The following is a 21,726-nucleotide window of genomic DNA, read 5'->3' as shown; positions in this document are numbered from 1 at the left end:
GAAGGAGGAGCTCTGGAGTGGCAAACGGAGGGAATGGGAAGGAGGCCAGGCAGGCCTCCAGGTGAGGAGGCAGCAGCCTTCCCAGGGACCCCGCCCAGCCCCAGGAGGGAGGGGTGCAGAGGAAGAGCACAGCACCCTCCCTGCCCCTTCTCTACCCCTCCAGGCACCTCCTCCTGCAGCCCTCCCGGGCTCCTGCCACCTCCAACTCCTGCTTGGTTTCTGAGGTGGGCCAGGGATGCACAGTGTCAGTGACAGGGACCCGCAGGACAGGGATCTCCACCCGGTATGGCAGAAACTGTAACAAACTTGCTAACGAACGCCAAAGAAAAACGCACCTGCTTTCGTCATTTTATTTCCTTTTAAATGACACTTGGAAACATCAGGAGTCCATCTGCACCTCACCGTGACCCTTGCAGACTCCAAAGGTATAATCATAGAATTCACAAACTGATAGAAATGATAGAAAAATATACCTGAGAGAAAAAAATTCCAAAGTCTGCCTGCCTCAGGGCCCAGATCTGTGATTCCAGCCCTGGCCCTCTCCACTCCCCCAGATGTGGGCCTTCCAAAATCCAGGGGAGACAAGGGCTCCCCAACTCTTACGAGGGGGAGCATGGCAAAGTTGCTCAATAGACCTTTCAAATTTCAAAAATATTTTTCCAAACACAAAATAAATATAGAAAACATTCATATGAGAAAAGATTTTTTCAAAAAAAAAAGATGGTCCAGTGTAGACCAGACACCACTGGCTTTTCAGAAAGAGCCCAAGTTTATCATCTCTATCTACAGCTTAGAGCCATCCAAGTCATTACGCTAAGCTAATAACCTTTATTAACGATAAACACCATTTTGACAAGTCATAAATAAACACACATACCACTCCCAAAATGTGACGTCATAAGGTCTGGTAGATTCTCCTAATATTCAGGAGATGACAGTTTCAAATACCCCTCAGTGACATATAAATTGAATTTCAAATCATTTAGAAAAAGCAAAATTTGACCACAAAGGGTCCTCGATTACCCTTTAATGACATCTTTTTTTTTTTTTTAAAGAGAGAGAGAGAGAATTTTTAATATTTATTTTTTAGTTTTCGGCGGACACAACATCTTTGTTTGTATGTGGTGCTGAGGCTCGAACCCGAGCTGCACGCATGCCAGGCGAGCGCGCTACCGCTTGAGCCACATCCCCAGCCCCTTTTATTTTTTTTTAAAACAAAGTTGGTGTTACTTATTTGGACCCTTATTTATATGCAGTGCCGAGAATCAAACCCAGTGCCTCACACATGCTAGGCAAGCGCTCTACCACTGAGCGACAGCCTTAGTGACCTTTCGAATCACTGTGGATTTTCTTGATGTCGTATTGGACCAAGTAAAACAAACCACCTCTCCCCCAGCTGGCTGTCCTCAGGGCAGACTGTGACCAAGGCTGGCGCTACTTCCTTGGTCTGCCTCTTTGGGCACCAAGGGACTGGATCCTGGGGTCATCGGGCTTCACATGGACTTGCCAGGTGCATTTTCGAGTGGTGTTGACATCACATGGCTGATCATCAGAAGCCTGCATGCCTCAGGCACTGAGGTCTTGACCAAGGTAGGAACATGGATGGGGTCCCACGATATGACGGCAGGGGCAGCCCTCAGTGGTGGACTGAGTATGAGCACTTGAGGCCGGGGCACACACCTGGGCACTAAGGACCAAATGTATGGCACAAAAAGTTATATTGGCCTGTGGAATGGGTCCTTCCTACCTGTACGCATGTATGTATGTATGTATGCATAGCATGTATGTACGTGTAGTGTGCATGTATGGGTGGATGGATGGATAGTGCTGGGGCTGGAACCAGGCCCTCGCTCTAGGGAGGCAGGTGTTCTACCACTGAGCTGTGGCCCCGCCCTCTACTCTGCTTAGAAGGGATTACGCCTGATAAGTGGGGGATATGTTAATTAATTAAAAGCTAGTTTTTGGTCAGAGGCATTTGTCTTCCCCATTGTGTGAGCTCGCCCAGCCCTCTGGCTCTTCGCCATGCCAAAGGCAGCCTGGCTCACCCTTGGCCTTCAGGGTCAATCTCAGAGCGCCCGGGGCCCCTTCTGGAATCAAACTTCAAAAGCAGGAAAGTAGATAGACTCAGGTGTAACTTCCCAGCAGCCACGAGGTAGGGTTCCTTCCATCCTCACTCCCAACACAACAGGGGACCTTTCGTGCCCCAGAGACATACCGGTTCATTTTAAATACACTTCAGCCCAGGGGGATCTTTCCTGAGTTCACAGCAGGTGTCTGAGTCTTGGAGAACATAAACAGATATCAGCAATCAACTACAGGCCTCAGGATCAGGTGTCTGCAGGGACCTTGGCACCCACGTCCAGTCCAGCACTCTAACGCCAGGGCACTACCTCGCTGGTGCTCAGATACCTCCTTTGGGAAGTCCCCTGAGGACCAAGAGATCAGTACAAGTACCTCCCCTCCACCAGGCCCGAGCCAGGAGCCAGGACAGAGAGAGGAGTAAGGCCACAAGAACTCCCCATTTCCAGAGAGACAGCCTCGGAAATGGCCAACACGTCCATCCTGCTGAAACCCATTCTTAATATGTCCATGATGGGAAGAGGTCCTTCCTAATGGGAGACACGAGAAAACACAACCAGCATCTCATCTATCTAAAAGGATGCACGGCGGCTGTGATAGTGCATCCTTGGGCTTGTTGATTATTTAATCCACCTCGGAGCCAGGGACCCAGTGTGGAGCGTCCGGGAGAGCCACCGAGGCCCGCCGTTCTTTCCTATGGCAACTGTGGGCTGAGCGGTAAGGGAGGGGACGCTAAGAGCACTCCCTGCACGTCTCTGCTTATGGAAACCACCCAGGCTCAGGAGGACGCTGGGTCGGCCTCACCTTATCTCACTCTCACTCCAAACAGCCCCAAGGTCGAGCTTGGGAAGGCTCTGACACGGACTCCGAGCAGTTCCTGCAGTTCAGGCTTCCACGGCTCCAGGCCTGGTGTGCCGTCCTTGTGTAATGAGTGTGCACGTCACTGTGCAAAGGTGAGGACAGGGGAGACCTCTCAAATGCCACAGATCACCCTGACAGCTGAGAAAACGGGGGGCACCTGCTCCCCACTCCTGAACAACCCAACAGCCTGGTGCACTACATACATAGATCCCCAGATTTCGCTTTCTCCCCCTACACACACACACACACACACACATACACACACACAGGCGGACACCTGGAGCTGAGCGTCCTGTTAAGCAGGAGGACAGATGGAAGGGGTTTGTGTTCTGAAGCCGGACACTTGTTCCAGCTGACGGAGGGAAACTCCAGTGACCAGCTAGCCAGGACAGGACGGGGAGGGGACCCAGCAAAACAGGAGGGCTCTTGGAAAGCCACACATGACCCAGGGCCAATCCTTAGGTTGGAGAGGACCAGGAAAGAGGAGAATGACACTCTGGTCAACATCTGGCAGCAACCAGGACGAGGGACAAGATGGCAGCTCCTCGGGTGACCAGCCCTGAGCTTCCGGGGGAGGCATGCCATGGGGAGACGTGCCAACCACACCCTGTGAGGCTGCTCACGGAGGCCACACATGAAGACCAACAGCCACTGGGCCAGTTACCAAGTCCCACTAAACCCAACTGCTCTGCAGACCAAGGCTTGGTTAAAATCAGAATAGCCACCTGCACTGGCCACAGAGGTCTTCAATGAGACAGCAGTGTGGACACAGTGGACCACATCTGTCCACAGAAAAGGCAATGAGCAGATGCCTGCTCGTCCAGCTGTCGAGGAACAGCAGCCCAGCATCCTCTGAACACGGCGCATTCGCTTGGTGGAAGCTCTTTTGGAAAACCCACAGCCCTGACCCTCAGCTTGACCCTCACTCATGACCTCCTGTCAAAGCACCGAGCGAATCTGCCCAAGAAATGGATAAATAAAAGTGAATGGCTGCCGGGGTTTCTGATGCCAAGTTCCAGCCCTGGATGGTCCACTCGCTGGAGGACTTGGCAAAGTCACTCCATTTTTCTGAGCCTCGGTTTCCTCATCTATGAAAGAAGGTTTACTGGGGTTGGTTTTGGACACGGCACATGATTTCTAAGACACCCTCCCCTCCCATCTTTGCTTTGGTCAGATTTTCACATGTTCTGAACTCACGTCCAGAACACAGTGCTGTGTGACTTCGAAGAATGTCAAGGACAGAAGAACTCCTCCAAGAGTTGCAGGAAGGATTCAAAGGAAGGGAAGGAGCAAGGGCCTAAGGGCACTCTGCAGAAATCTTGGTTTGCACACAGGTCAGCATGCCTGGTGGTGCACACCACCGAGAACACTATTTACACCACCATACCGCCCACCCCAAGGCACAGCCTAAGCACTGACAATGATCCCAAGCACCTACATCTACTGAGCACCTTACTATGGCATGCTGAGCAATGTCTCTTCCATCTCGTTTAACCCACACAAGTATCCCTGGAGGTAGGAACCATTTTTCAAATGAGAAAACCAAGGCAAGTAGGTAAGAAAGCTAAAATGCAGACCCAGGGAGCGATCCCACAGAACTTGCAGACTGCTCCAGACAACACGGTCCTGGGGATTAAGGGTCCCCCAGCGTCATGCTGGAGCCTCAGACTAAATTCTAAATACCCAACAGCTGCCCTTTCCATGGTCTATTTCACTCATTCCGACTGAGGTTGGCTCCGTGCACACAAGTATATTAACGCACATTATTCTTGCTAAACCCAGAGTCCCTTTGTATTTTCCTTTTCTTAGCTGAAGTCTGAAACTTGAGGGGGAAAAAAATTTAATACATTACTTTAAAAGCCAAAGTACGCGTGTGCCTATTTTTTTGTACAAAAATGACCATACTCAAAGGAATCAAAAACTTTTGAGAATTAAATAATTTTGCTTAGAAGCTCAATTCAGCTCCGGGCCAGGCTTTTGGCACAGCTGGGGCAGAGGTGGACACCCAGCAGGAGCTGGGGCTCGCCTCTGAGGCCGCTCATAGGTGGCGTGGCGAAGGTAACTGCAGACAGAGGTCACCGCGAAGTTCATCAAATGGGCAGTGACGTCCGAAGCAGGGACAGCTGCTGCTCTTGCCACACGTCACTCCCTGCAGCCTGCAGGTGTGTGGCCTTCACATTCACTGACTCCAGGCCAGGAGGCTCTGCCCTCGGGACATCTGGGCTTTGTCATTAGACCTGCCGTTTCTGAAAAGTGCTCTGGAGCCGGGGATGAGGCTCAGTGGCAGAGCCCGGCACGACCACACCGGCACACACGTGCACACACACACGATCACTCTGGAAGGAGGGCCTGTGAGACGGGTCAGGAGGAGGTGGCCTGAGTTCAGCTGAACCAAGATGGTGGCCTAGACAAAGTTCTAGGGCCAACAAGGAGAAGAGGCCAAACCTGCAGAACTGGCAACATCAGACGTGGGCAGAGGCAAGATGGGGGCGGCACGGTGCAAGGATGGCCAGGCCGAGTGGACAGGTGGAGGTTGAAGACCTTTCCTGAGACCCAGAGCTGGGCAAGCCGGGGCCTGGGGGAGGAGGCCTGGAGTCTGGCTGTAGGGGTGGCCCTCTGGCACCTCCCTACTGGGAGCCAGGAGACCTGAGGCTAACGTCTGAACTGGGGGCAAGACTCGGGGGGACCTGCGAGTGTCTGCGGTCTTGGATTCTCGCTCCTCTTTACCCAGCGGGGTGTACGGCTACCGCAGTGTGTTTTCAGACGAGCGGGAGTGAATTTTCTCATAAGCTGTATAGCAAGGTGTCCTCTGTGCCAAGATGAGGGTCAGGAGGTCCACTCTCCTCCACTGCCACTGGGCACAGAATTGAGGCACCAGCTCCCAAAACCCAGGCTTTCCATGCAAAAAATAAGGGGAAGAGGCCGGATCTCAACGGCTCCCTCCTCAAGAAGCTCAGCAACGCCCCCTGCCCTGGGAAGGGCTTCCTCGCTCATTCCAGTTGACGGCATCTAAGCACACAGGGAGGGTGACCTGGGGCCCACACATCCCGCACAGGAAGGCTGGAGAATCCGGGGGCCCCAGGGCCGTGGTTCTGGGTCATTGTCCTCAGGAACTAAGAGTCCACGGGCTGAGGAAAAGGGGCCGATTGCTAAAATCATCAAGGAGAGGAAGGCGGGCGTGGCTGAGGCAAGGTGGCGGCCCGTGGGGCTGAAGTCGGGCCCCCAGGCCACGCGCCCTGTCTGCCTTGCCACCTGAGGCTGCCCCTCACAGAGGTCAGGGGGCGCTGCCGTAGAGCAGGTCCCTGTCTTTGGTTGGGGGGACGGTAACACACACGCACTCACGGACTCAGCTGGAACCCAGTGCATTCGTGTCTTGGAGACTCCACTCCTCCAGTCCAGGGTCACCTCTTCCTCTAAGCACCGTCCATGAAGGTCAATCTGGTTCCACTCAACAAAACTTGTTATCGTCTACCCCGAGCTAGAACCCGCCAAGAACTCAGTGTGTGTCCGCGGGGAAAGCAGAGACCACGAAGCTCACACCCACGTCAAGTGAACGTGATCGATAAACACCGGAGGCTCGTCGTCCGTCACACACAGTACTGCCCCGTCAGACCAGGGCACGGAGGGATGCGCGCGGAGAGAGCGGCGATTTCTTATAAGGAGGTCGGGGTAGTCCTCGTTGAGAAGGTAGCATCTGATTTGAGGGGGAAAGGAGTGAGCCATGAGAATATCTGAGGAAAGAGTTTTCCTGGCAGAGGGAACAGTCTGCAAAGACCGCGAGGTGGATGTTCAAGAAAGGGCACAGAGACCGCTGCGGCCGGAGCAGTACTGCTGGTCAGGGAACAGCCAGAGTGAGTGAGGGGAGACTGTAAGGGAACAACAGAGGCAGATGACGGTACGAAGAATGTGGCTTTCACTGGGAGACGGAAAGCCACTGGGGTCTCTGAGCAAAGAAGTGAGATTCCATTTTGTGTTACTATCACATAACACCTGAAAGTGGAAAACTTAATAAGAAAAGAAGTATGTTTGGCTCACAGTTCTGGAAGTTGCAAAGTCCACGAGCAGGATCCAGCATCTGGAGAGGGCCTCTGTGCTGCATCATCTCACAGTGGAAGGTGGAAGAGCTAGAGGAGGGGAGAGCCAGCAAGCAAGGGAGGGGGGCAACTCATTTTCGTAACAACCTAGTCCTGCAATAACCACACTAGTGCACTCATGAGGGCGGAGCTTTCCACACCTGAGTGCCTCGGTTAGGCCCCGCCCCCAACAGGCCCCGCCTCCTAACACACTGCATTGGGGATTCAGTTTCCAACACAAGAACTCGGGGACACAGTCAAGTCATAGCACATTCTCTGCTCCACACTTCTGGAGACTCACTCCGGGGACAGACTAAGGCGATGCAGTGAGGGAGGCTGAGGGTCCAGGCGGGAGGCCACTGCAGGACTGCAGGTGAGAGGTGGCGGGTGAGCAAGGGTGGCAGTGGTGAGGGGCACCAGGTGGACCCGGGGTGAGGGCAGAGGCAGCAGCCTTGCAGCCCAGCAACACCTGCAAGACTTTTGCCTGGAGCCACGGGAAGGACGGAGTGGCCACTGAGAGAGTGTCCACTCGCTGAGACAGGGAAGGCAGCGGGGAGGGGCTGGGGTGGCTGTGCTCACCATGTAAAAGTATGTAGACAGGGGACATGAGAGATGGAAGACCAGAGGGGACCCGCTGGGGACAAGCGAGGTGCCGCCAACACAGCGAGGACATTTAGAACACAGGACGAGGCCCCGAGGACTGGGTCTCCCCAAGGACAGGGCAGCTGGGCTGAGCCCACAGACTGCAGCCCGGACGCCAGGGCAAAAGGAAGAACGGGCAGAAGAGATGGAACTGGCAAGGCCAGGAGCCAAGGCCAGGAGGCGTCCTGGACGCTGGTTCCTAGAACTGTCCAGGAAGTGACCACTCCCGGCCAGGCCCTGTCAGAGGAGGACTGAGACCTGCCCCAGCAAGGCCAAAGCTGTGGGGCGAGGGGGCTGTGATCTGATGGGGGGATTTCAGGAGGACCCTGGAGGAGCTCAAAGCCTGCAGCTGGGGGTGGGGGCGGTGGCATGCTGCTTTGCTGCTGTTAGACGGGGAGGGGCAGCTGGTCTGTGTGCCCAGGGGGTGATCCCACAGAGGGGAGGTGGCTGGAGGGGAGGAGAGTGAGGTCCAGAGCAGGAGGCCCAGCCTCCAGATGAGACCAGCTGGGACTTGAGTCCAAAAGCAGAGGCCGCTGGAGCCCCGCGGCTCTCCAGGATCTGGTGGGTGACACGTGGTGGCCGGAGGAGTCTGAGAAGGGTCCCCAGGAGCGCAGGTGGAGCAGTCAATGGGTGAGCTCCAGCCAGCCCCAGGACTGTGGGAGGGGCCAGCTGACAGCCTGGGAGGCCCAGGGCAGTGCTGTGACTCACACAGTGGCCCCAGGGCTCCGGATCCCGTCCTGTTTCTGATACTTTCTGGCTACTCCTCATCTACAAACCACGGACCCTGGCGGCCAGCTGCCCGGGCAGTGGTCGTGAGCATTCAGATGAGGCAGAGCACACCGCGTCTGCTCTCGAGACCACTCCTCTCTGATGCCCGTGAGTGAAGCCACTGTGCGGCCACCCACCCCTCTCCAGTCCCACTGGGTGTCACTGGGAAAGCACAGACTCTCTGCCCCCATCCACGCTTTCACGGGGTCCTCCTCTCAGGTCCTGGGACCCAAACAGCAGGAGCCTGCATTCCACAGCTTGGGAGCCGTGAGCAGCCTCTGGGTCCCTCTGAGCTTCTCTCATCCTACATAAGTGAGGAGGAGGGCTGGGTGAGCACTAAGGTCCCCTCAAGTTCTAGATCATGGAATAAAGAAATACCGTGGGAGTCAAGGTTTTGCAGAAGATCCTTGAAGAACACACGGAGGCTGTGGAAGGAGCCCACACCTGTCCTCACCTGTCCCTTTGCCAAGGGCTCAGGCTGGTGCTAGACCATCCACGCCAACCTCAGATCACCCACTGAGACCAGTGGCCACAGACCCATACTGGACACAGGCCCTGGCCTCCTGCCAGACAGTCCTTCACTTCAAAGCACCATCATCTGACAAATCAGAGGCAGTCAGTCCCCGGGAACCAAGGGCCCAGGCTCATGGCAAAACCTGGGCTCCAGAAACCATTGCACCCCTCATGTTCCCACTGAGGCGGAGGCGCTTCTGAACACGCCCGCACGTTCAGAGCAGCCAGGACGAGGAGAACATCCACGAGGCCACAGCACGAGCCAGACACGAGAAATGCCGTGCAGAATGGGCACCAGACCTTTGCAGCACATTGCCTTTCCTGAGGGCCAGCAAGAGCTCAGCCCGACATTGGCCAGTTCCACAGTAGCATGAAGCCTGGTAAAGTAAAGAGTTAAAAAAAAAAAAAAAAAACCACAACACACAGTTCCTTAATGAGGAGCAAGACACTCTGTATCACTGGCAGTGGCCAAATGGTCACAGTCCTAGCAGAGAAGTGCCCTCTGTTCACGCAGCCCTGCAAAATGGGCTCACACAATCCTCTGGGGGAGAGAAAAGAGGTTAAATTCCAAACCACAGGACTCAGTGGGTCCTTGGCCATGTGATAAATTCAGTGACGATGACCTGGGGTCAGGTTGGGGGACGTAGACACAGGGAGACTCCCTGGGACCAGGGTCAATCTTAGTGTTTTGTAAATACGGGGTCCTTGAAAGCGGCTTGCTGTGGTCTAGCCAAATGCCCAGCAAGTTCCTGGAATCCAGCATGCCCAGCGGCCTTCAGTCTGAACTCAGTGCCCTAAAGTACTCCAGGGCTATGGCTCGTCCCACTGACCTGCAGCAAAGAGACCAGGTGTCCCTGAAGGCTGGGGACAGGCATCACAACCCTGGGGACATCAGCAGTGTGGCCAGTCGCAACAGGCAACCCTGGAAGCGGCTTCTGAGTCTAACCGACGAAGTCGTCAAGTCAGTTGCCACCTGAAGCTGGACGAGGGCTGCAGCCACGCAGGCATGCCTACCCTCGGGGATGTGCCCAGGGCTGAGTACCGCAACGCTAATGAGGACTCAGGGCCCAGCTCCGTCATCCCCAGGGACGTAAGGAACTGGAGACAGACTGGAGTCTGTCTCAGCACTGGAAAGCATCAGGCCAGGAGTGGAGGGGCTCTCTGGAAAGGGAGCCGGGGTGCAGCTGCCAGGCCTTCCTCAGCCTTTACAACACCACCCTCTCCCGAGGGACAGAGGGACCCCGCTGGGGGCTGCCAGCCAGATTCCTGCTCAGCTTCCACGCCTGGTCAACCTCGGCTGGCTATAAACCTTGGGACAGCGGCTGTACCTCCGTAGCTACTGTTTCCTTATCTGTAAAATAGGAAGCACAGTGCCCACCACCCCCCAGGGACGCTGAGCCCTGAAATGAGCCAATGCAGGAGGGGACCAGGTGCTCAGCCGGAGCCCAGTGCTCCAGAGGTGGGGCGGGTGTTGCCTGGGGCAGCTTGGTTTAAGCGCACATTCATTCTAGTTTGGGTCTGGAGCCCTGAGAACAGTGTCCTCAGGGTCCTGCTCCCTACGTCCTTCTCACTCCGTCTGTACCCCTGAGGATTCTCAGCAGCGCCATCCAAGATCTTGGACCCACGTGCCACTGGGCTCCACTCAGACCTCGGGACAGTCTTCCTGGGAGGTCTCCAGGACATGCCAGTAGATCAGCAGCTCCTTGGGTGTGATGAAATGGCAGGCCACGATCTTCCTAAAGCGGCACACGGAGAAGCGTAACCCCCCCGGGAAGAACGTCTGCTGGGAGTGGAGCTCCTCGGGCCGGATCTGCAGCTTTGCCAGGCAGAGCCCCACAAAGACATCCTCAAGCTTAATGAAGGGGACGCTCTCGGAGACGTTGTACACCTGGCTGGCCACGTCGCTGGAGAAGACGTAGCCGGTGCCAGAGCAGAAGGGCGGGTACCTGTCCCAGGGGTATTCATATTTACTCACAAACCACTTATTGAACTTCTTCCTGATGGGATACTCGTTGAGCTTCAGGAAGCCTGTGAAAAACCTCGTTGTCCTGTTCTTCTTCAGGAGTAGCTCGGTCAGGTAGTGGACGTTCACAAACATGTCCGAGTCCGTCTTCATCACGAAAGCCACCTGAGGACAGAAGTAGTGGACCCACTCCATGCCCATCATGGTCTTGAGGGTCAGATTGAAGTAGACATCCCTGAAGTTCTTCTGGATGATGTCGCCGTGCTGCTGGCTCTCCTGGGCCACCACGCTCATCTCGTCCTGGTTGGCCGTGGTCCCCAGGAGGAAGAATGTCCTCACCCGCCTCCCGCTCACTGTCCTCTCTCCCCCCCACGTCTTCCGGATGGCCATGCGAGCGGCCACCTGCTTGTGGGATGAAGTCACCAGCAGGACAAGGAAGGGAGGATCTTGCCTGCAATCGATATCTGGGAGCTGAAGGAACGTCCCGTATTTTTTCTTGAAAACGAAAGGCTCTTCTTTATAAGGAGCCATGCTGAAATACAAGCACAGCGCTCCCACCAACAGCAGGCACGCATAGGTCAGCCTCAACTTCTGGTAAGCCATCTGCAAGGAACAAGACCAGCCATCAGCCCCCCAAAGCAAGAGGGTGGGAGGTGGGTGCCGAGACAGAGCGAGGCGGGGGTCCTGTTCCACAGCACAGTGGGGTGACTGTGGTTCACACCAGGCGACTGTGTATTTTACAAAAACTACAAGAGAGGAGTGTGAACCTTCCCGGGACAAAGAAACGTACATGTTTAAGGAGACGGAAATGCTAACCACCTGATGTGATCACACACTGAACATAAGTATCAAATTGTCACCCCACAAGTGTGTGCAATTAAAAACATAAAAGTAATTTTTAAACATTGTGAGTGCCCGTGCGGCTGGCTGAGATACAGGAAGGGGCAGACCCATGTTTAGAAACGCTGGAATCCCGCTGCTTCCAGAGGAGGGGCAGCATGTAAACACACAGGCACAAGGACTGCCTGCAACTCCGGCCTCAGGGCACCGGACAGAGAGCGCAGGGCACTGGGCAGAGGTCCAGCTCTGCAGCTGGCCAGCCCTTTGCCTCCGGGAGTCAGGGGTTTGTGTCCAAGGTGTTGGGACCAGGTCCTCAGCAGGTCTTCAGCCTTGCCCCCGCTACCCCGGGTGGGAAGTAGCTTGCAGGACTGGGAACCACACGCCCACGCCTGGACGCGGGCACTGGGTACCGCCTCCTCTACCTAGCCACCCACTCCCAGAGGACACCCATCTGCGTCTGAGGAGCACACTACCCGGGATTCGGGGAGGGGGTTGCGATTCGTTTTCTTACGCTGCCTTTTCACATCTCCTATCTGGTTTTCTCTCCTCTTCTCCCCCTGGTCTCTGCTGTTCCCGAGTTCGGGATGGTGCATGTTGACATTATAACATGAAGAAAGCAGGGAACTCACGTTCGCTGGGTCGGAGAATCTCTGGTTTGAAAGCAGAGTCACGGGGCAGAAGCCAAGAGGAAATCCATCATGAAGCGCTGTCCGGACGACTTTCCACGCAGCCCAGTGCCGGGATTGACTCGTTTGTCAAAAGGATGACTCGGTCTCTCAGCAATCACTAGGAAAAAAAAAAACAGTGTTCAAGTCACCCACGCCTCACCGGCAGGTCCTCACGGCTTGCTGTATCTGTAGTCCCACTTTGTCACCTACCTGTGTGACCCTGAGCATGTGCACCCCACTCACTCCCACCTCACTGTGATCGCCTGTGGAATGGGTACAGCTGAAACCAACAAAGCCCACCACCCATCCGCCCGTCAACAGTAACGGCGTGCAGATGGCTGCGCATCCTTCCAGGTCTAATGGATGGCTCCTCACAGCTTTCCAACCGAGGCCTGGTGAACTGTAGTCCAGCTTCTAACACTTTACCTTATCTGTGGAGCAGAGTGTATGGCTGATGCTTCAAGAATTTAACAGAGGTGAGAAATCCATCAATCCCCAATTCAGAGGCTATGACTTAAAAAAACATCATCTTGAGTGAGAGGCCAGAGGGCCATCAAGAAAAGAAGCTGGTGGACTGAAACGGTGGGGAGTCATTTTGATGCCACAGAGTACCTCAAAATTTCATTAAGTCAAAACTCTAAATACACTCACTCTAAAAGAAATGAAGCTGAAATCCCAGCAGCTCGGGAGGCTGAGGCAGGAGGATCACAAGTTCAAAGCCTCAACAACTTATCGAGGCCCTAAGCAACTGAGAAAGACCCTGTCTCTACATAAAATACAGAAAAGGACAGGGGGTGTGGCTCGGTGTTCAACAACCCTGGGTTATCTCCGGTACCAAAAAAAAAATGAAACCAATAAATCAATCATAGAGCCTTCTGGAACCAGCTCACTCTTCAGGGAACTTCTCCTGAGGCAGACTTGGCCAAGCTCCTGTTCTGCTCAGAGGACACCGAGTCCCTGTCCAGCTGGAGGCCCCGGTGACCCAAGAGGAATCCCTGCCAGAGACAAAGGGAAGCAGGAAGCGGTCTGCTGCGTGCCCCGGGATGCGGGAGTGCCCCCTTTCTGTCTGTCTTTCTTTGTGAGATCATCCACCTGCATGGCCAGGATATGTAGGTCATTGGGGTGGGGACCTGACCGCATCCCCCCTACACTTTAGGGAGAAACATAAAACCAAACGCGAGGTGGGGGGGGGGGGCTTTTCTACTTTGCTTCCTTCTTGGATAACTGGCTCTACTCAGCAGGTGGCTTCAATGGTGACCCTTAGGCTGTCATCGCCAGTGGACCTTTTCTCAAGACCCTTCCTGTGGATCTGAGTTCCCAAGGACGGACAGTCATGCCCCTCACTGCACTGGCTTCTGGCTGGGTATCAGATGGCATCCTGGGGTCAGGGTGGGTGCCAAGCCCAACTGGCCAGAGCTCAGCGGAGTCCTCTGTTTCCACGAGCAGCTGGGATATTTTTTCTGCCTAAAGTGGAGTGACCCAGAAATCACCTCCAAAGTTATAGCTGGAGATCCCATTTACAAAGCACCTGCATCTTTGATTGAGGACCAGGTACCCAGCCTTCCACTGAGGGTGTGCAACAGGGGTCCCTTGTGCTGGGGCATGGCCCCTGTTGCTCTGCCACTGCAGATTATTTTAAAACTGACAGCAGTTGTGTGTGTTGGTTGACTCTCTCCTCTCCACACCCCCCCCCGCCCTAACCTTGGGGAAAACAAGATCACCCTTATTTCTAGGGGAGAACATGGTTTTGAGAAGAGGGAAAAAGAAGTTTCATCCACACACCAGGGGGATAAAGTAATTCGGACCTCGGGACTGGCCCGGCAGCACATCTCAGAAACGGCTCTCTCTCGGGGCCACGATGGAGTGAGGACCCCTGGCCCAGCACACCTGGAATGCAGTCTTTGATGCACCCCTTTAAAAGCCCTCTGCTCCCCCTGATGGGCAGAGTCACAGCTCTGGGACAGATGTCCCCTGTGTTTCTCCTTTACTAGCCAAGAAATAAAACTTCTTTTCCCCTTTTCTCAAAACCGTGTTCTCATTATTGGATTGGCATCAGGAACAAGGACAGAGCTTCTGCTAACAAGTGGATTCGGGGAGGCACAGAGTTAGCACTGAAACTGCAGCTTCTGGGAGGAGCAGTGTGTGCCTCCAGAGGGCCGATCCCGGGCTGGCTGGGAGGCAGGGGACCAGAGCATAACGCCACTCCGCCTTACCTGGGACACAGCCATGAACAGTAGCCAAGTCTGCTAGGGAAGCCTCACTTTGAAGCACACCTGGATGGGGCTGTGAGCCTGGCCAGCCAGAAACGTAGGCACAGTCCCCCCAGCAGGTTGTGCGTCCAGGCTCTGCTCTGTAACCTGTGAGCACATCCAGAGCCTCAGCTCGCCCAGGAATCACACGCAAAAGCAGCCCCCGCTCCCACCTGCTGGCCTCTGGAGCACTGTGCCCTCTGGGAGTGCCTGGAGGGCAAGCCTGGAGGGCAGGGGCGTGTCTTGCACCTCTCCTATGCCCCAGAGGGCTGTGTGAGGTCAGGGAAGGGCTATCTGAAGGGAACCCTGAAGTCAGCGTCCTAACCCCACAGCACATGGAGGAGGGTCCAGCACCCTCCCAGGCCTGATGGGGAGACCCAGCCTTAAGCCTGACCTACAGCTACAGTCCACAGAGATAGAGGGATGGGAAGACCACATGGTCAAGGACTAGAAGACCAGAGGGTGGTCTGGAAAGTTCCATTCAAGAAGGGTGGGGCGTCACCTCTTAGATCTGAAGGGAAGAGGTCCATTGTGCAGAGCACACAGCCAAGTCCAATCACGAGGCTAGCCTGGGCCTTACAGAGGAAAGACAGGCTGGAGGTCCATTTTCCATGAGATTAGGGAAGCCGAGGCCCAGGGCTGCTGGCCACCACCGTTTTCTTTTTTAAAGAAGATGGCCCTCTGCCCGAGTTGTTAGGCTGCAGACACTGTGAACCCTGGGTCTGCCCCTGGGATCAAGCAAGGGGAAGGACTCTCCAAGGGTGAGCCACAGCAGGCCACCCCAGTGCCCCCCCCCAAGCAATCACAGAGCAGCGGTGCTCAGTGAGACCCTCAGAGTGGCCCAGGTCCACATGGTGGCAACCCCAGCCTGACGTCCAGCTCCCTGCTGCTGGACTCGGCCCCAGAGGGTCAGGAGGCTGTGCAACTCTGTGGTGTGATGGTTAATTTTCTGTTATCAATTTTGTATGACCCGGCCAGGATGTTGGGTCACACATTACCTACGGCCAGGTCCGGGAGGAGTGTGAGGGTGAGATGGCATTTGAATTGGTGGACGCAGGGGAGCAGATGGCCCTCCCAGTGGGGGTGGTGGCATCCATCACTCAGCTGAGGGCCGGAGGAGGACAAAAGGACAGGCCTCCCCAGTGAGGGACTCCCTCCTGCCAGGAGCTGGCGCTCCATCAGGCCCTTCCTGCCTCAGAGCTGAAGGGAAACGTCAGCTGTGCTCTATCTCAGGCTGGTGGCCTTGGGACTGGAACCTACACCATCAGCTGGACCTCCAGCGTGCTGACAGCAGGCCTGGGCACTTTCCAGCCTCCACAGCTGTGTGGCCAATTCCCGTATAAAGCCTTTTGAGTGCACGTGGCCTGTGGGCCCTGGCGCGCTCCGGTGCGTGCAGGGAGCCCCCGCCTCTCCTGGGCAGCTGTCAAGGATGTTCAAGGGCAGCCTGGGATGTCGAGGTGGCAAAGGTTCTCTGAGTGCTTACAGAAGAAGTGCCAATCACGAAGAGGAGTCGGAAGCCACCCACATACCACCGAAGAGCGGGCAGAGGCGGGAGGCGGAGTCCCTAGCCACACAGCCCAGGGGGTACTTCTAAGCTGCTCGGATGAAAGTCAAGGCTATCTACCTGTCATTAGCAGAGTCCAACAGCTTGCTTTACAAGGGACGCAAGCATCCGACCTCTCTAAGAAAACTGTCAGAGGGATAGGCAAAGATCTACACTAGAGGACCCACTCCCACGCGGGGTCCCCAGACCCCCTCATACGTTTCTCCTGACAAACAACACATCACAATAACAAAAGGAGCCATCTTTCAGTAGAGCGTAGGGGCAACTGGATGTCCATGTAGGGAGAGATGGGCTTAATGCCACACGAAACAATCAAACCCAGAGAGGTTATATAACTAAAGCTGAAAGGTATGACAGTAAGACTTCTGGAAGAAACACTCTCTGATCTTGGACCGGTTCATTAATTTTAAACAGGACACACACACACACACACACATACACACACACCCCAGGCTGGGATGATACATGTGCTACCCCTACATCTGACACAGGACAACTATCCAAACATGTAGAGGATCTCTACAAATCACTAAGAAAAGGAGCAAAACACCCACCATTTTACAAAAATAAATTGTGAACAGATATTTCACAAAAAGAAGATACCCAAACAGTCACATGCCCAAGAAAGGTCAGCACCACAAGTCATCAGGGAAAGGCAAACAAAGCAATCTTGAAACACCACTGTCACCCATGAGCATGACCAAAATGAAACTGGAGACAACTCCAAGTGCTGCCAAGAACATGAAGCAGTGGGGTCTATTTCCGCACCCGCGGGCATGGGCAGTAAGACAGCGCTGTGTAGGGCCGTGTCCTTTTTAGCAGTGGACCTAAGTGCTGTGACCCAGCAACCAGGCCTACACTGCCCATGTCCACCCAGAGACACGGTGGAGTCGTTCACAGCAACATGGCTCCTACTTTCCAAAAATAGTTCCTTGAGTCTGGGCCTGAACAGGAGAGAGAGACCACACAGTCATTTGAAAAGGGAATTGTTTACTCTAATAAAGGATTTGAGTAATAAGAGATCAACAGTAAAAAAAAAGCACAGAGAACTCTAAAGTACACAGGAAGAAGCCACTGGCCCCAGGGCTGAAATCAAGCCCCCAAGGAAAAGCCCCCCAACCGCAGGCTGAGCCCCGGGGCTTGCTGGACAGGCACATCCACTCCAATGACGGGGAGGGAAAGTCCCTGTGGAGCCACATCAGCAGAGCACTTGACCTCCAACCTCTGCAACTCACCAGGCACCTGCCCTCTTTGGTGGCCCGGGAATGCTGTTTGGCAGGTGGGCTCTGCTACAAAACCACCAGGGGGCGTCCCTGGGGGAGGCGCTCTCTGCTAGGTGCTGCTGCCTGCTAAGCCAGGGCCCTGGACCAGGAGGGGAAAACTCTCCCCTACTTCTCTAGTACCCTGTGCCAACCAGCCGCAGGGTGGACCACACAGGGAAAACATTCAAAGGGCCCAGATCCACTTTCTCCATCACCAGAAAAGGGTGAATGGAGCCGAGAGGCAACGAACTGCTACACAACACAAGTGTCATCGAGAAGTTCCCATCCCTGGCAGGCTGGGTGAGTGAAATGAGAGGCACACAGACACAGGCCACTGACACCACGCTGTTAGTCCCCGAGGAGCCCTGTGTTGAGTGAAGAGCTAGGCCTGGCAGAGAAAGCACGCAGAGATCCCACCTAAAGTCAAAACCAGGCAACCCGCCCCCTGGAGGGGGTCAGAGGAGGGGTTACCTTGGGGGGACTGGGAGGAGCACAGGGATCATCATCGAGGACGTGCTTAGCCATCAGCTAGGACGCGCTGCTTTGCTGTACGTATAAACCTCATTAACACGTTTCGTTTAATTGAAAATAAATCTCATAACAGGTGACATCTTTTACAGAATTGCCCAAATTTACTTGACCACAAATCTGATTTGTTTGGTAATGCACTTCAAACAGAACAGGCCCCATGAAATGAAACCCTGTCCACTCAAGCACTGGTGGCTGCTTTGACAAATCAGCTGGCCAGAGATGGAAGGCAGCATCCCTGACCACATGGTGAGGTTTGCACCATGACAGTATCCCACTGTCAGATCAAGTCATCGTCAGCACCTGATGCCCACTGATACCAGCTCTCAAGCAGCAGAGCAGGTGCAGGAGTCCCCTTGGTCATGTCAGGCAGCTGCTAAGATGGAAAGCAGGAGGAATTGGGATCAGAAGACTGTTCACATCCCGGCTCACTCTGACATGTCCCCAGCACTCTGCACCTATGTCCTCGTCTCCACACTGGGGCAGTCAGGGAGCACTGCCATGGTGACAGTAATTAGTTCTGTCATGACTGACAGCCAAAGAAGTGTGGTGACACTTGTTAATGTCAGCTGGGCCCTCTGCCCTCAAGTTCCGCCTCACCAGAGCCAACGTGGCCACCACCCTTTCTGTTAGCAGACACGTAGGGGGAGCACTTCCTGTGAAATGGGTGGGACCCAGAGGAGAAGGGAGCGTGGTCTCCGGGTTTCTCAGGGCGCCTCGCTCCTGGCTGTCTGCGCACATTTCAGGTCTCAGCTAAGATCCGGTGCACACACGGAAGGAGGGCCAACCTGGTGGGCACCTGCCCCTCAGAGGACAGTGACCCTCCTCAGGGCCCACTGGGATTCCCTCAGCTTGCTGCAGGAGGTGAGTTCTTCCCAGAGCCAGTTAAGGAGCCCCAGCCCCCAACAAACATCCTCCTTATTGGCTACATCCTGTGAACTCCCCCTGTGTTCACACACATGGAATGAGACCCAGGAGTACCAAGACAATCGGCCCTGTTGAAATAAACTGACCGAAATGTTTTCAAAGGTGCCCCAGACTGGCAGATGCACTTCTCCACCACAACATCTGATAATCGTTTTCAGCTCTGTGTCCAGTAGAAACGGCCTGAGCTTGGAAGGTAGGAGGAGCCCCACCCACACTGGGGATGTCACACCACCATGAGGTGTGTGTGTGGGGGGGGGGGTGTTGAACCCCGGGGCACTCGACCACTAAGCCACACCCCCAACCCTTTTTTTTACATGTTTTTATTTAGAGTCAGGGTCTCAGTAAATTGCTTTCGGGCCTTGCTAAGTTGCTGAGGCTGGCTTTGAACTTGCCATCCTCCCGCCTCAGCCACTGGGTTTGCAGTCGCAGTAGAGCCCGGTGGGTAACTCGGGTGATTTCTTTCTGTGACAAAGTCATGGGCTCCACTACTGTGGCTCAGCACCTGTTCAACTGTGGCCATCCACCCGCTAAAAATTCGCATGCTCAAGTCTAATCCCCTCAAGTCTAATACCTCAGAAAGAGCTCATCCTCACGAAAAGGAGAAATTTGGACACAGACTTGCACACAGAGAGAACATCCTGGGAACATGAGAGCAGAGACCAAGGGATGTGTCCACAAGCCAGGGAACACCAGGGGTGGCCAACAAAACGCCCTCAGGGAGGAGACAGCCTGCGGCAGATTCCCCCTGAAGGATCCACCCAGCCAACGCCTCAGCCCCCAGCTTCTGTGAAGTGGTGAATTCCTGGTGTTGAGCCTGCTACGTTGGTTTAGCCAGGATCCCCCACCCCATCTCTGGTATCCCCAGCCTGCCTTCAGCCAGAATCATCTCTGGCTGAACAGCCCCTGCGTGTCCTCATAACCCCAGCAGCAGCCCCCTCGCTGCTCCCCAACAGGTCCACGCTGCCTGGAGAAGGGAGCCCCATTCCCTGCGGAGGTCTCTTCCTCGACTGAATGAAATCTGCTTGACCATTTACTGTCCAGCTCTGGTTTCTCCTCAGCAGGGCAGGGAGAGAACAGAGGGGGCTCCTGCCTGGATGTTCAAGGGCAGCTGCGCTCAGGAGGCTGATAGGCAGAGGTGGGGAATCTGGAACAACTCATGAGCAGCTGGGACCTTGGCTGAGGACACCAGGGGCCCACAGTCCTTATCAGGGCTTAGAGGCCCCTAAGTCCAGCATCCGTCTCTCTGCAGCCAGGCGACAGGAATGGCCTCTCATCTTCGATCGTGCCATCTCCAATCAATCCAACAGTGAAGAAGAGGGCCAGAGACTCACGCAAACAGTATTGTTCGCAGAATCTGGGAATCTAGAGAGGGACAGTCTCTTAAGGAATGTCCTACTCTGTTGGGAATGCTGTGACAAAATATCATAGCCTGGGTGGCTTATGCAACAGATTTACTCCCTTGCAATTCCAGAAGCTGGAGTCTGAGATCAAGATACCGCATGGCCGGGCTCTGGGAGGGCGGTGTCTCCTTGTTGTCTCCTCACATGGCACAGAGAGAGCTCTTCTTACAAGGGCACTAATCCCTTTGCAGGGGCCCCACCGCATGATCTCTATCTACTCACCTCCCAGAGGCCCCTCTCTAAATTCCATCCCTTCAGGGGTTAGTTAGGGCTTCAGCCGGTGAATTTAGGGGGAACACAATTCAGTCTGTTGCGCACCTACTCTGCGCTCAGTCCTGGTCACTCCTCAAGGACATCTCCTTGGATTTCCCTCAAGGGTCTGGAGGCCAACTCACCTCCCCTGACCCCTCCTACTGGGGAGCTACACTTGGCCTTACAGTTTCGTGTTCTCTCCTGAACACGAGAAAGTACCCTCACCTGGCCCTGGACTGGATTCCATGAGTGTGCTGTACAGAGTACAGGCTCCGTCCTCGCTGCAACTGACCCTGGGCTGAAGCTTTCTCCATTTTCCAGGTGCCTTTACTTGCAACTCCCAACTCATGAGCGGCCAAGAACATAACTCAGCATTTATCTGAAACCTGATAAACCTGAAGTATTCTTTTCTGAATGACCCAAATAACAGTGAACAAGGTTACTGCACAATTTTATGCATAGTGTTAAAAGGAAAAAAAGTGGTGTCCAGGTCAGGCACAGTGGTGCACACCTGCAATCCCAGTGGCTCAGGAGGCTGAGGCAGGAGGATCGCGAGTTCAAAGCCAGCCTCAGCAACAGCAAGGCCCTAAGCAACTCAGTGAGACTCTGTCTCTAAATAAAATACAAAATAGGGCTGGAGTTGTGGCTCAGTGGTGGAGTGTCCCTGGGTTCAATCCCCAGTATCCCCCCTAAAAAACACGATGCCCGTAGATTTAGAAAGGTCGATCCACAATGGGATTTTTCAGAAAACATGCTTTAATCACGCCAATAAGCCAAGAATCAAAGTAGTGGGGTGTTTCTTCTGACTAAAAACAAAAAACCAAACTAATAACACAGCAAAAAAGGATCAGCAGAATGTCATTAGCAGGGTTACTAATAATTCTGTACAACCAACCACGTTAGAAGAATATGAACGTTTTGTAAAAGCTCTTTGGTCCCCCCGGTCTGATAAAACAAAGGGGGTGTCTTGAGCCACAAATAAAACACCTTAAAAACAAAAACCCAAGCTTCCTCTTAAAGAACACCTCCCAGATTAGTCTGGAGTCTCATGGTTTTCATCAGAGAGCCGCAGACGTTGGGCTGCTTGAGTCGGGTCCCATAAGACACTCGGAGGTGACAGGGATTCGGTGTAGAGCC

At 54.5% G+C, this 21,726-nt stretch overlaps 1 protein-coding gene across 1 annotated transcript in view; it reads right to left on the bottom strand.

The window, feature by feature from the left end:
• Window positions 1-233: 233 nt before the first annotated feature.
• The window catches only part of B3galt5 (beta-1,3-galactosyltransferase 5), a 46,441-nt gene continuing 24,948 nt past the window's right edge, over window positions 234-21,726 (bottom strand). Inside the window, exons 2-3 of the mRNA XM_046439183.2 lie at window positions 12,369-12,525; window positions 234-11,502 (exon numbers count right to left, since the gene is read on the bottom strand). Of these exons, the coding sequence (XP_046295139.1) occupies window positions 10,579-11,502 (924 nt within the window). The 5' untranslated portion in view covers window positions 12,369-12,525 and the 3' untranslated portion in view covers window positions 234-10,578. The remainder of the gene's footprint in view (window positions 11,503-12,368; window positions 12,526-21,726) is intronic.

This window comes from Marmota monax, unplaced genomic scaffold (assembly GCF_021218885.2).
Source record: "Marmota monax isolate L192 unplaced genomic scaffold, Marmota_monax_Labrador192_F-V1.1 WCK01_AAM20220418_F8-fsc00125, whole genome shotgun sequence".
Classification (NCBI taxonomy): Eukaryota; Metazoa; Chordata; class Mammalia; order Rodentia; family Sciuridae; genus Marmota; species Marmota monax.
Note: the sequence above shows the minus strand (reverse complement) of the source record. Positions and strands in the feature narration are given on the sequence as shown.